Raw genomic sequence first — 13,020 nt, forward strand, 5'->3', positions numbered from 1 at the left:
TTCTGTACGGTCTATTAAGACAAAAAGAGCATCAATGATTTTTATGCAGTGTTAAAACTCAGTGACGAAAGCTGAAAATGTAGTGCAAGTTACAAAACTAGATGCTTAAAATAAACTTTTACCACCATTTATAAAACGGGGCAGATTTATTCACATATTAACATAGGCACAACATTTGCATGTGCAAAAATTCTCACATACAGACAAAATATCAACAATAATGCTGAAGAGACAATACTGATTATGTGAAGGCAAAAGAATATCTCCACAGTACAGCACTAAGCACAACGGCTTACATAGCATCATGTGACCAACACACACACACACACACACACACACACACACACACACCGCCCAGATTCAGTTTGAATGGAGTCAACTTAACGGAATTTAAAGTGCTTTCACAAACTATGCATGTAGTGTGCAGTGTGATAGAAACTTATGAACCCTCTTAACTGATTTAAAACTAGTGTTTTGGCTCCATTTGTCTTCAAACTTCATATTATGGTCATTAAACTGCATACTGCAGAAGATAATCTTGGGATAAGGGATAAGCCAATCAAAACAATTCCAAACAATTAGTTAACTGAATTGAATTCCGCTAACTAAATGAAATTATGACTTAAATACATCAAATTCCTGGTCAAACTCACTTAATCAAAACATTGACCAGTGCACATATGAACCCTCGAAGTATATAAAGTGGCAAATGACAAAGTACCATCACCAAGACAGAATGCTGGAGAGAATGAGAAACCCAAAGGCTTATGGGGTGAATGTCATGAAAATGTGTCCGGGAGATGTTTACCCCCAAACGTTTAAGGAAAATATGATAACAATTAAAAAGAAAGAAATTATATTTGGCTTAAAGAAATTGAAATCTATTTAAATACATTAAGATTTTTGCATTTTGACAATTAAGCATATTTCCCAATTCTCATTATTGTAATGCATCCCTGCATTTTACTTTTAAGGTTTTCTCCTTTTTCCCTAAAGTTTTTATAGTAAAAATGACTGTAATATGCTGATTTAAATTTGAAAAAAATTATATTAAAGGCAGTACAACAAAGACTACTATGGTGTAAAAAATAAGTGTGTGTATATATATATATTTTTTTTTTTTTAAATAAAACATCACATTAAAGTAATGATAATTTGGGAAGAAAATATGCCTAATTGCACTAAAAATATAATATCACAATGCCAAAAATCCTAATAGTTCTAACAGGCTTCATTTTCTTTCAAATTTTTATTGGTTCTCTCTCTTTGTTAAGGGTGAACAACAACCACCCGGACATGTTCTTGGCAGATTTCATAAAATTCACCCTATGGATCACGTAGAATTAACATTGAACTGTTGTGTTCACACCAAGCACCACTGATGATACTATGGCGTCTTACAGCAGTTATTACACAATACGTCAATACGACAAAACGTCAATTAAAATTGTCCAACAACACATTTGCAAATACGATAAATTAAGTATTGTAATTTCTCACTGTAAAAAAAAAAAAAAAATCCTTTTTCCTTTCCACTTCAAACATCATTTTCTTAGGAACTATAACACTTGTTTCCATCTTTCTTTAATAAATATTAAGCATTTCTCCTGGTCTAAATCTTACAAAGTCTCATTCTATCCAAATCCTGCCTTTGTCTGTGCCCAGGAGTGAGTGATCAAGAAAATAAAAACCCAGTGTACTGGAATGCACTGATAAATCCATCCAGTCATATAACACAGGAGATCAGTAGAACAGCACAAATCATCGCATAGAGACGCGCAATTATCAGCCGGAACGGAGTGTGTTGATGAGACAGTCATGTGTTGTCAGTTCAGCCCTAGAGTAATTTGGTGTGATTGTCGGAGTGCTGGAGTATTATGTCAACATGTCTTGGATCCTCGACTAAAAGGGATTTTTGAATTAATGGTCTTCGCTTAATGGTCTCAAACACAGGGTCGTGCATTTCTGAAAAACCTGCAACTTTTTAAAATGACACTGACACGTGTGGTATATGGAGTTCACTGGTTAGCGAGGAGGATTTTCTTTTTGTAAAAGGAGTGATTTTCTTGTGAGCTGATGACACATGATTTAGCAGTCTGTCTCTCATTGGGATTCTTCAGTGCGAACCCCTGTCTCAATGAACAGGTGTCTCCAAGGCAGATAAATGTGGCAATTTAGGAATGTCACTGTCAGAGGTGTCACAGGGTAAAGCACTGAAAACACAAACACATACACACAACCCTTCTATTACCGGCACCTCAGCCAACACGAGCTGCTTTCATTTTTATCAATTCTCCAAGGATGACAGAACGCCATCTTTTGCCAGTGTCTGAAAAGTCTACAAAAAAAGTGCATGAGATGACTTTAGGACTTCAGGCCCATGCGCGCCATCAGCTGCTCGTACACAGTCCAGGCCATGGCAGCCATCAGGGTCCTCCTCAGAGAACGAGGAACCGCCCCCCGAAAGAACCCGCTCAAGCCATGCTTCTAAAAAAGAATGAAAGTGATGTTACTTAAATCTGTGACTTAGAAAAATACAAAACAACATTCAGAACATTTAATTTCTGTAATGCGACATAGTCAAGAAAATAATGTTGGGTGGGACTTAATTGTATCAATGTAGAATTGACTGAATAATGAAAAGTGGAAACTAGATAGGATATGTTATTATGAGTTCATACTATTTTTCAATCACACATATAGAAATCACTCCAGATATTAGTATTTTATGTACACCACAGCATAATCATTTCCTATTTTAAAATGTAATTTATTCCTGTGATGCAAAGCTGAATTTTCAGCATCATTACTCCAGTCTTCAGTGTCACATGATCACGTGTTTTAGGGATTTCGTACCATGTTTAAAATAACATTTTGTATCTGAAGGTACTTTATATTTGAAGAGATTTTCAAAGGTCAACATATATGTTTCATCCCATGATGCTTACAGCATAAACGTGGCGTACAGCATCGCTGGTCTTGCGATACAATGCCGGGCTGACTTGCATGTGAGTTTTGATCACATCCGCTGGCTGAGTGGCTAGAGAGGCCAAAATTCCAGCCACCACACCACAGCCAAAATTAACCAGCGGGACAAAGGATGACGAGCTGATCTCTGAGTGAGAGAGAAAGAGCAGATATTATTCAACAATGCCACATCCTCAAATAACATCATTTTCACAGCTGATCAGAAGCTCACCCTGTGGTAAAGCCTTTTTGGCCTGGCTATAGAACATGACATAGATGCCAGAGAACGGAGCGTCTCTGAGCAGAGTCGCCGTGAGCCCGGAGTAAAGAGCCCTTGGACCTTCGTTCTGACACACACTTTTAAGAGCTCCAGCTACGCTTACGTAATTGTACCGCCCACTCTGAAATAAAACATGCAATGGTGAATAAACATACAGATACAGCTGAAAACTCCTTGGTAGCAGTGGTGCTCCCAAATTCAAAAAGATAGGAGCACCACAACTAAAATGGGCTTGACATTAAGCCTTGTCATTCACTTGTCCGAGTAAAAACAGTTGCTTGTCCGGAAAAATATAGGATTTTTGTGTTGTAAATATAATTTACTCTGAAGCAATATTCTCATCAGTGTTTGTGATATTCACCCCAAGGGCATCTTTTCCTAAGAACGTAAAGATGAAGTTTAATTGGTCATGTTGTAGAACGGTGGACCGGTTACTGTATCAGCTCACAGCAGGCACATACTGTGCAGTAATTAGCCAGATTTCTAGAGAAATGAAACTGGTCGCACCTCAAAAACAAAAATGCCCCCAAATATATTTTGAGGTCGCCCACATTAAATTTAGAGAGCATATGTGACCAAAATAGCCGTAATTTCGAGCCTTGATTTTCAATGTATATGCAGTGTCTCAGCAATGGTCCTCACCTCAAAACGAGTCTTAATGACTGTGATGGGCAGCATGGCCACGCCTGCCACACAACGAGCCCCTGCCCCGAGCAACACCGCCTCCCCAGCACTCGGAGAGCCATCCTGGAAGTAATGCTGCTTCAGCGAGTAAAATGTGCTGAAGTAGATCCCTACACCAGGGATACATCGCATGAACGACTGCAAGACAGAAAAAGAGAGAAAGAGTGAGTCAGAAATTCACTGATATACAAAAACAAAACAGGTGCCAAGAAAGTGCACTTCTAATCCATACAACATGTAATAATAATCCTCACAGGTAGGGATGCACCGAATGTTCAGCAAACGAATAAGTGAAAAATTTTACCGAACAATGACGTTTTTATATGACGCGATCAAATAGCAAGCAGCATAGAGTGAGAGACAAATACAAAGCAAAGATGTCGGCAGTGTGGAAGCATTTTGCAGACAATGTTTTGCTGAATTGTCCATTTCATTATCTCTGATGCATCATTGTTTTGAAATGAGCAACTGTCAAAAAATGGCAATATTTAAATATTTATCGATTCTGATCCTAGGTACTTGTCTGCTCCATGCACAAGCACCGACAGCGAGAGACTGATTAGAGCTGCATCTCATGCTGTCTATGAGAAGAGAAACCGACTTTCATGTGAGAAAGCAGAGAATCTACTTTTCATAAAGAACCTGACACTTTTCCTAAAGAAGTAGGCTAAATAGGTTTATGTCAAGGACGTTGTGGGTTCATCCACTTTTTTGTATTTTTATTTTCAATGCACTTTTTTGTTGTAGGCATATAGAGTACGTTGCATTCTTTCAGCAGTCAGTTATAGGCTTATTCAAGAAGGGGGCTCAAAGATGGCCAAATAAAAATATTTTTATTTTACTAATTTATTTATTTTAAGTTACATTGTGCTTAGTTGGTATAATGGAATGTTAAAAAATTTTCAGTGTTAATTATTTTTAAATTGTAGTTTTGTAGTTTTTTTTCTTTGAACAGCAAGACAAAATAGTAAAAATAGTAAAAAGCACATTTTGAATTTAATTTAAGCAATGGTGAAAAATTAATGACAAAATAAATGGGGAAAAAAAAAAAAAAAAAAAATGCAAAAAAAAAAATTCTGTTTCAGCCAAGAATTTTTGTTTCGGTGCATCCCTGCTCATAGGAGTTCTTTTTGTTTGTGCCAGATTAAATATGCCATCTACTCTGACAAAGGTCTACAGTTGCAATTAAATGAAGAACAGGACATATCTCTGAGATCACAGCACTGGTGCTGTTGTGAGATCAAACAGTGAGCGGGGACCAAATGAAATGGAGAAATCAGCCACCACAGTTGACTTACTGGTGAAACCCCCTTCCACAGGCCAAACAGCTTCTCTGTGCGGATCACGTTGAAAAAGACTGTAATCATTCCCACTTTAGGAGCACTGAGAGACAAAGACAAAAATAAAAATGATCACGACAGACACGGGCAGAGAGACAAAGAAGGGCGAAAACAGACAGAAGGAGCCAAAAATCTTTGTGTTTAGATGGCATGTCTGAGCATATGAGGACAAATAATTTGACACGGGTACAATGTTATCCTCTGCAAAGCTGAGAGAGGCAGACAGTTTAATAATAGAGCTCATGACACTCCCACACAGCATACAGAGAGGGCACAGTTATATAAACAGACACAATGATACTCAACACGCATCTTACCAAAAGACAGGCTAAAACCTCACAGTCGCCACAACAACCAAAAGGGTAACAAAAATGCTGAATAAAACCAAAAGCCAGAGAATTTAAATAAATAAATAAATAGGTAGATAAAAATAAATGTTTCAGAACAAGGGGTACTGTTATGTGGTTGCTAGGGTGTTGCTATGCAGTTGGTAAAGTGCTCAGTTTTTAAAGAGTTGCTATGGAGTTGCTGAGGTACTGCTAGGAGGTTACTAAAGTATTCAGTGTAGTTTTTTTAAGAGTTGTTATGGACTTGTTGGGTACCGCTATGTGGTTGCTAGGGTGTTGTTATGTGGTTGGTAAAGTGGTCAGAATTGTTTTTAGTGCGTTGCTATGGACTTGGTGGGGAACTGCTATGTGGTTGCTTAGGTGTTGTTATGGACTTGTTGGGTACTGCTATGTGGTTGCTAGGATGTTGTTATGTGGTCAGGTAAAGTGCTCTGAATAGTTTTTAGTGCATTGCTATGTGCATTGCAAATATCCCAATCACTTTTGTTCAACTTTAAGCATTGCTCAGCAAATACCACTAATTATTAATTATTGGCACTGGGCAAAACTTGGCTATAACAGTGCTTCCGTTGAAAGGACTAAAGTCGTTTTAATCTATGACATGCTAATTAGCCCTTGTCAGAACGACAACAGAAATGAGATGCTCTGATCGGCCGATAATCACATTCTATGACTCAACTGGTAGTCATTAAACTTGGCCGATCTCACGAACCGATCGCAATTTATTGACGTAAAACCGTAAAAAGTCGCCACCGGCGTGCATGTAAACAGTATACAGACGAGGCTTTTTACACCACATTGTGCTTTGTAACTTCGCGAAACATTAGTAAACCATTGCAAATCATCTTTATTTAGAACAGGGTGTCTCATTTTGAACAGGGTGTCTCATTTCAAATGTGCCCACACACAACATAACATGATGAATGACATGACATGCTGCATGGCTAAAGCTTTAAGACTTCTGGAATCATCGCGTCATGATCATGAAGCAGTGTTTTCCAACATCATTTGTAGGGGTGTAACGATATTTAAACCGAACCGAAAAACCACGATACACCACCCACAGTATGTACCGCGGTACTCTCATGGCATACTGAACGCCCAGCCCTAGCCCATTGTTGAGGCTGACCTCACTTTATCTATGTCACAAAACTAAATTCTTCCTTGACATTTGATTAAATAGTAATTAGGGCGTAGTAGCCTAACCACCATTAACACCAATAATCGCAATAAGCCCCACGTTTAGTTACTTTCGATAAGAAACAAAGTGTCAAATTCTGTCCATTTTAATCACGAAATTCAAACAAAATGCAGTTAACACTCTTTAATGTGGCGTGACAGATCACTGTATAGGCGCCCCAGTTAAAGCAGGCAGTGCTCTTTATTACTAGTTACAGAATAAATATGAATGAACATCTGAAGGTATGTTAAAAGATACAGTATTACTGAAATGTATCTTGTGTAATCACTCAATCAGTGTTTCAACGGAGGAAAGACACCAATAAAACAATGCAGTGCTTCCCACAGGTTTGAAATATACTTACGGTGGTATTTGGGTGGAAAATCCTCCTATTACCCACGGCACAAAAATGGTCTACTACATGTGACAAACAACAAATATGTGACTTTTAACAATATTTTTATTTACTGAAATTCAGATTATGCTGTGTTTTGGGGGATATGAAGTACTTTTTACCTATTTACCACAAAATTCCTCTACACCATTAGCATGCGTGTGAAATATTACATTATTATGAGAAAAAAACACTTTCATGATGATCAAAAATAAATGAGTTGTTTTTGGATATTAATCTAGGTGTTAGGGGTGTTATTCTGCCATCTGCTGTTTTAGAAAAAAAAGTGTAATTACCATATACATCCAGCAGAGGCCCATAGAGATCCATTAATTTATCTGGATGTGGCTAACTGTTCTTATAAATGCAATGTGGAACGAATATATGATCACACAAACGCATGTGCACGCACGCACACCCATCTGGTCTTTGTCTTTGAAATATCCACTGCATCTCTGTGGGTCTAAATGGGAGTAAGCAGTTCTCACGCACACGGAATGATTTTCCACTAGTAAAGGGCTGTTTACATGTCGCGTCTTTGGCACGCTCAAGCTCGTTATTTTGAATGTCGACGTGCGACAAGCGCGCTCAAATAGAAATCGAAAGCTCAGCCAAGATGGACGAACAGCTGATCATAGCTGTACAGGGCAGGGTTTTTATTTCTCATCTCCATAAATATATCTAGTAGAGCTAATGCAAGGGCTGGAAATCTATTTATCCTTTGCTGAAACTGTGGGAAGCACTGCAATGTCACGTAGCATTTACCTCAGCCAAGTCATTCAGTGTCCACAGCTTGTTAGTTCACCAGAGAAATGAACTCTAAATATATGCGCTATATTAGCCTATATATTCATTATATTTTACTTAACCTGTTAGTGATGTTTTGATTATTTACTGCATGTTTAAATAACTCAGTCATGAAAATGACATGCCACTGTGTAAATGATTATATTTCAACAAGGAATTTGGAGTAAAAACATCATTTTATAATTAGATTTAGAAGTTAATGCAATCCCTAATGCATCCCTAATGATTATGCATTTTAACTGTGCAGGACATGTTTATTATCTGTCAATCAAGTCATGAAACCCAGCACTGACACCTAATACCAGACAAAGATCAGGGCACAAGGACAGCAGCCTAACTGCAGGGTTATGTCTAGACATGGTCAGCATGGGCGTGTCGGTTAGTGCCGTCTCACCCCGGGTGCATGTTCTGCAGGGTCTGCAGTCTGGTCTTCACCAGATCCAATGGCTGGAACAGCAGAGTGGAGCAGGTGCCACTGAGAGAGCCGCACATGAAGGCCTTCAGGGCAGGATGAGCCTGAGAGAACAAACCAAGAAAGACAGAATTTGAGAAAACAAGGACTGAAGGAGGGGACAAAGGTTAAAGCTAGAAAAGGGTATGAATGGATGGATACAAAATGTGGGGTGACAGCAGAGGAGAAGACAAATAATTGTGAGATGAATAGAAAGATCAGATTTTTAAACTACAGTTTAAGGGAATAGAATTCAGGAAGCACTTTAAAGGGGCCATATTCAACACTGTTGCACCATTTTATTTTATTTTTAGTCAATATTTCTTGCATCAAATTGAAAATTAAATACCTTTCTAATGACTGATTAACCTCCATAATTTACAAAGTTGTTCTGTAATGAGCACTTAGCTCCTGAATACTAAGCAAGCATTCGTATGTTAATAGGGCCCTATGATTTCTGCTATGTGGAAAACATGTGAAGAATCACAGAATCTAGTCATAAAAAAGGAATTTACGGTATAGCACAAAGCGTCACAAGATTTGGCAATTCATTAATCAAATATGGCAAACAACACAGAAACTCGAAGGTCTTCACAACAAAACACCAAAATAAAAGTTTGGTTTAACTTGAAATTATGTTTATAATAAAATTACACAACAAAAAATTGCAATGTTCTGTTGTTATTTATATTTTCATTTGATTATATTTTAAAATATTCCTTAAACTGTTAATTCAACTGATTAAGCATGTTTTTTGATTATTAAAATGCAATTAATACATTAAAATGAAATCCAAAAAACAGAGAATTTGAGGGGACAAAACTAAAATGAATTTAGGAGAAATAAAAAGGATTTCATACTGCCAAAACATGGGCAGTCATATGCTAATTTGCTCATGGCTGTGATGTCATAATCATGATGATTCCTGATGTTAACCAAACTACAAAAATATGTTGTTCTTCATTTACTGTGTGGACTAGGGAGGAAGCTTTGCACTGTTAAAGTTTTATTTAAAAAAAAAAAAAAAAAAAAAAAGCAAAATGTTTTCATGTTATGCCCCCTTTAACAGGCTTGGGTACAAAAACTGCCTTCATTTTCTCAACACAAAAGTCACCATCTACTGCAGGAACACACAGTGACCAACACTGACACCCCAGATAAAAGGATATTCTCATATTCTCACACACTGAATATCCATTCTACATTTGGTGCCCTGTATGGACGCCAAACCTTACAATACATTACACAGTGTCATTTGCATGTACATGTATGCAAATGAAACAATGTGTAAGTGTGCATGACCACACAATACAAATAATGCACTTCAAAACAGATTGACCATAGAGAATCACACCAAACACAGATGCACAATCACACACTGACACTGTCAGCATCATCACACGCATACTGATATGCACATCAAGACTCGAGCTCTGCCGACAGGCTTTTCGGAGTGCCGAGATTCATTTAGAAGCGTGAAAACACCAAGACACGAGTGATGGGAAGACGCACACACAGCTGTGCATATACACAAAAACACAAACACTGACTAGAGAAACATACAGTGAGCCACTGACTAATCTGCCCTACCTTTCCCAGGCTGCTGGCAGATTTGGGCTGAGGGTCCTTTTTCTCTTGCATCTCTCTCTATCACACTCTTACTGCTGCCACTAACAGCACATGACAGAGTAAGCCTCCATCTCTCTCCTCTCAAACACAATACCCAGAAATCTCTCTTTAACCCCCTCCCACCCCCAGCAGGAGATTCAGCGGCTTAATCCACAAGCTTCCATGTTTGCTGCTGTTCTGCACTCCTTCTCACCCATTTACACCTAAACACACATCCGTGGTTTCACTCTGCCCGTTTGTGTTCCTCTCCACTGGATCAAGTGCTTTCAGCACAGCGTGAGTCATACAGTTGCCAAAGGCATATGTATATGTGCGTTAGCGTGTGCTTTTGTGGATGTGACAGAAAATGTGGGTCATTCATTGGATGCATATTCCAACATAGGTTCAGCAGAGTTGCACAACAAAAAAATAAAATGACTTATAGATCTCATTTGCACATAAAAATGGGTCATGTGCTGGGAAAACAGTGTCATCATAACATACACACACTCTCTCGGACCTCCAAATACAAATAAGTAGCAAAAAAAAAAAAAAAATCTGATTGCTTTTCTCTACTGGTGGTGATAGACTGATATGTCAGTCAGAACAATCATTCGGCCAGTATTTGGCCATTCTGAGATAATCAGCATCAGCCGGCGACTATGACTGATTGGTCATATTAACACAAGTGAAAGGTTCTGCTTGCATCAATTTCAATCTGACTGCCTTCTGATGTGGAGCGATGCGTGTAAGAAAAATATCCATATTTAACAAGTTATAAAGTAAAATATCTAGCTTCCACCAGACCGCCTTCCATATTCAACTTACAAAGAAAGTGTAATGCCTCTCGCAGTTCAAAACGCTTACTATATGTCCTACGCCTTCTGTATTCAACTTACGAAAAAAGCGCAACTGACATGACATCAGTTACGCTTTTTCGTAAATTTAATACAGAAGGCGGTCTGGTGGAAGCTAGATATTTTACTTTATAACTTGTTAAATATGGATATTTTTCTTCCACAAACGCATCGCTTCACTTCAGGTTTATTAACCCCCTGGAGCCGTGTGGAGTACGTTTATGATGGATGGATGCACTTTCTTGAGCTTCAGACTCGTTGGATATTTATTAATATAACTCTGATTGTGTTTATCAGAAAGAAGAAAGTCATAAACACCTAGGATGGCTTGAGGGTGAGTAAGTCATGGGGCAATTTTCATTTTAAAGTGAACTAATCCTTTAATTTCAGCAATTTTGTGTGTGTTTCATTGCAAATTGTATTATATGTTGACCTCAACCCCTAAAAAACCCATTTCGATCAACCACTATTCTCCCCTGAATCGAATGTCACACATTTACACAGTTAATGTAATGCAATCAATCTGTAATTTAGATTATATAAGAAAAGCATGACATTTAAGTATTAAAAGCCCGCTGAACCATCCTTCAGGTTACAGACATTCAACATTTTACATTTAACTTCAGCAGAACAAATCAACACTAAAGCAAACAGTAATACCACCAACTCACCAGGGCAATCTCCATTGCAGATGGAGAGGATGATGAAGCTTGCACAGAGGAAGAGCTCAACTCCCTCCTTTTTATCTCTTCTATGGCCGTTGTGATGTCTTACACGTCAAAGCTAAGATTCCGACTGCATGAGGGAGAAATGAAGTTAATACCCAACCTGATTAATTAAATAACCACTGCTAATTTCACACAAAACCAATCACAGAATCAAGACGAACTAGAGTGACGTATATTAAAGCCTCTAAATAAAAGAAGAGGCTGTCAAGACAGATTTAAGTTCTATTTAATGTTTACCTGTCTGTTAAGGACCGAAGAGAAACAGTAAATGAGGACTGATCTTCATCATGATTCTCGCTCTTTCTGTCACTCTACACAGCTGTCAACAGTACAAAGGAGAGCGCCGACGAATTTAGACACAGAAACCACCATTTAAATAATAAAATCTTACGTAAACATGTAGAAATATGCAGCACACCTCAGAAATAAATGTCAAATAAAAACAAAACTACTATAGCAGATCGGAGTGAAAGCTAATGCTAATTCTTCTGACCCAGCATAACGCGTTTCAAATATTCTGCAACGGCTAACAACTTATCATATGTATTTTTCTTCATAAAATACAAAAAAAGACAATAAACATAACAAAAATATTGGAAATTAGGTGGTGCAACACACGTCAGCTGATTTCTGTCAGTTAGCCGGTAATGCTAACAGTCACCGTTTACTCCATCATTATCAGTAAACTTTAACTTACATACAATTGTTCTGCTTTTCGATGTCTAAAACTGCGTACTTTCGTTCCAAGCAATCAATACATGTTAACTGAGCTGTTAAAATGCCGGTGAAACAGCAGGCGTACGTCACACAAGTGATTTCAAGATCACATTCCTCAGCGGAGACCGTGATCTGTGAGTTTGGAGCTACGCTCGCGCAAGAAAGTTCTGCGTTGTTTGCGTAACTCCTGCGTACTTTTTGCGTAGTCTTCAGAACAACGAGCAAGAACCGGTTTCAGCTCGATTATTCCAGCATGCCGGTGTCACACGTGCTCCAGGGAGAGACACTTGATGCGTGAGGCTCGATGCCCCCCACTGGAACACTGAGGTACATGCGTTTCCATCTCTTAAAAAGTGACTCATTTAACACTACCGTTCTCTTATTTGTAATAAATTGATTAACAAAACTGAATTTGGCACCATTTTGGAATTAGAGTTGTTGTTAAAATTTATAGATTTTAAATTGTTTGCCCTCTAATATTATCAGAGACTGGACTTTATTACTAATTTTGGTCTTTATAGATCTAGTCTTAGTCTAAATATAAATAAAACCCACCAAGAGCTGGTTTACTTTGGTCAAACTCAGAAGCATCATCATTCACCAATTCAAAATAAAGTGTACATTTATTACAGAGACAGCCTCCATAGAAGCAGCCTGGTG

The 13,020-nt window shown here is 38.1% G+C and overlaps 1 protein-coding gene across 2 annotated transcripts; it reads right to left on the reverse strand.

The window, feature by feature from the left end:
- Window positions 1-113: 113 nt before the first annotated feature.
- On the reverse strand, window positions 114-12,676 carry slc25a38b (solute carrier family 25 member 38b). 2 transcript variants are annotated; one of them, XM_051896250.1, is made up of 10 exons: window positions 12,556-12,676; window positions 11,881-11,962; window positions 11,587-11,710; window positions 10,041-10,120; window positions 8,394-8,515; window positions 5,230-5,314; window positions 3,890-4,069; window positions 3,200-3,368; window positions 2,949-3,115; window positions 114-2,487 (listed from the first exon to the last, which is right to left on the reverse strand). In XM_051896250.1, exons 4-10 carry the CDS (start codon window positions 10,089-10,091, stop codon window positions 2,365-2,367), a joined length of 897 nt encoding a protein of 298 aa, XP_051752210.1. In that variant the 5' UTR covers window positions 10,092-10,120; window positions 11,587-11,710; window positions 11,881-11,962; window positions 12,556-12,676; the 3' UTR covers window positions 114-2,364. The 2 variants fall into 2 exon arrangements, with proteins under 2 accessions (XP_051752210.1, XP_051752211.1); XM_051896251.1 differs by lacking the exons at window positions 10,041-10,120; window positions 12,556-12,676 and adding an exon at window positions 12,341-12,543.
- Between the last annotated feature and the right edge of the window lie 344 nt (window positions 12,677-13,020).

Source organism: Ctenopharyngodon idella, chromosome 6 (assembly GCF_019924925.1).
Source record: "Ctenopharyngodon idella isolate HZGC_01 chromosome 6, HZGC01, whole genome shotgun sequence".
NCBI lineage: Eukaryota > Metazoa > Chordata > Actinopteri > Cypriniformes > Xenocyprididae > Ctenopharyngodon > Ctenopharyngodon idella.

Coding starts and splice junctions, on each gene's coding strand:
- slc25a38b (XM_051896250.1), bottom strand. CDS start 10,091: ATGCAAGAGAAAAAGGACCCTCAGCCCAAATCTGCCAGCAGCCTGGGA. Junction 8,516..10,040: donor CTGCCAGCAGCCTGGGAAAG/GTAGGGCAGATT, acceptor TTGTTCTCTCAG/GCTCATCCTGCCCTGAAGGC. Junction 5,315..8,393: donor CTGCAGAACATGCACCCGGG/GTGAGACGGCAC, acceptor TTTGTCTCTCAG/TGCTCCTAAAGTGGGAATGA.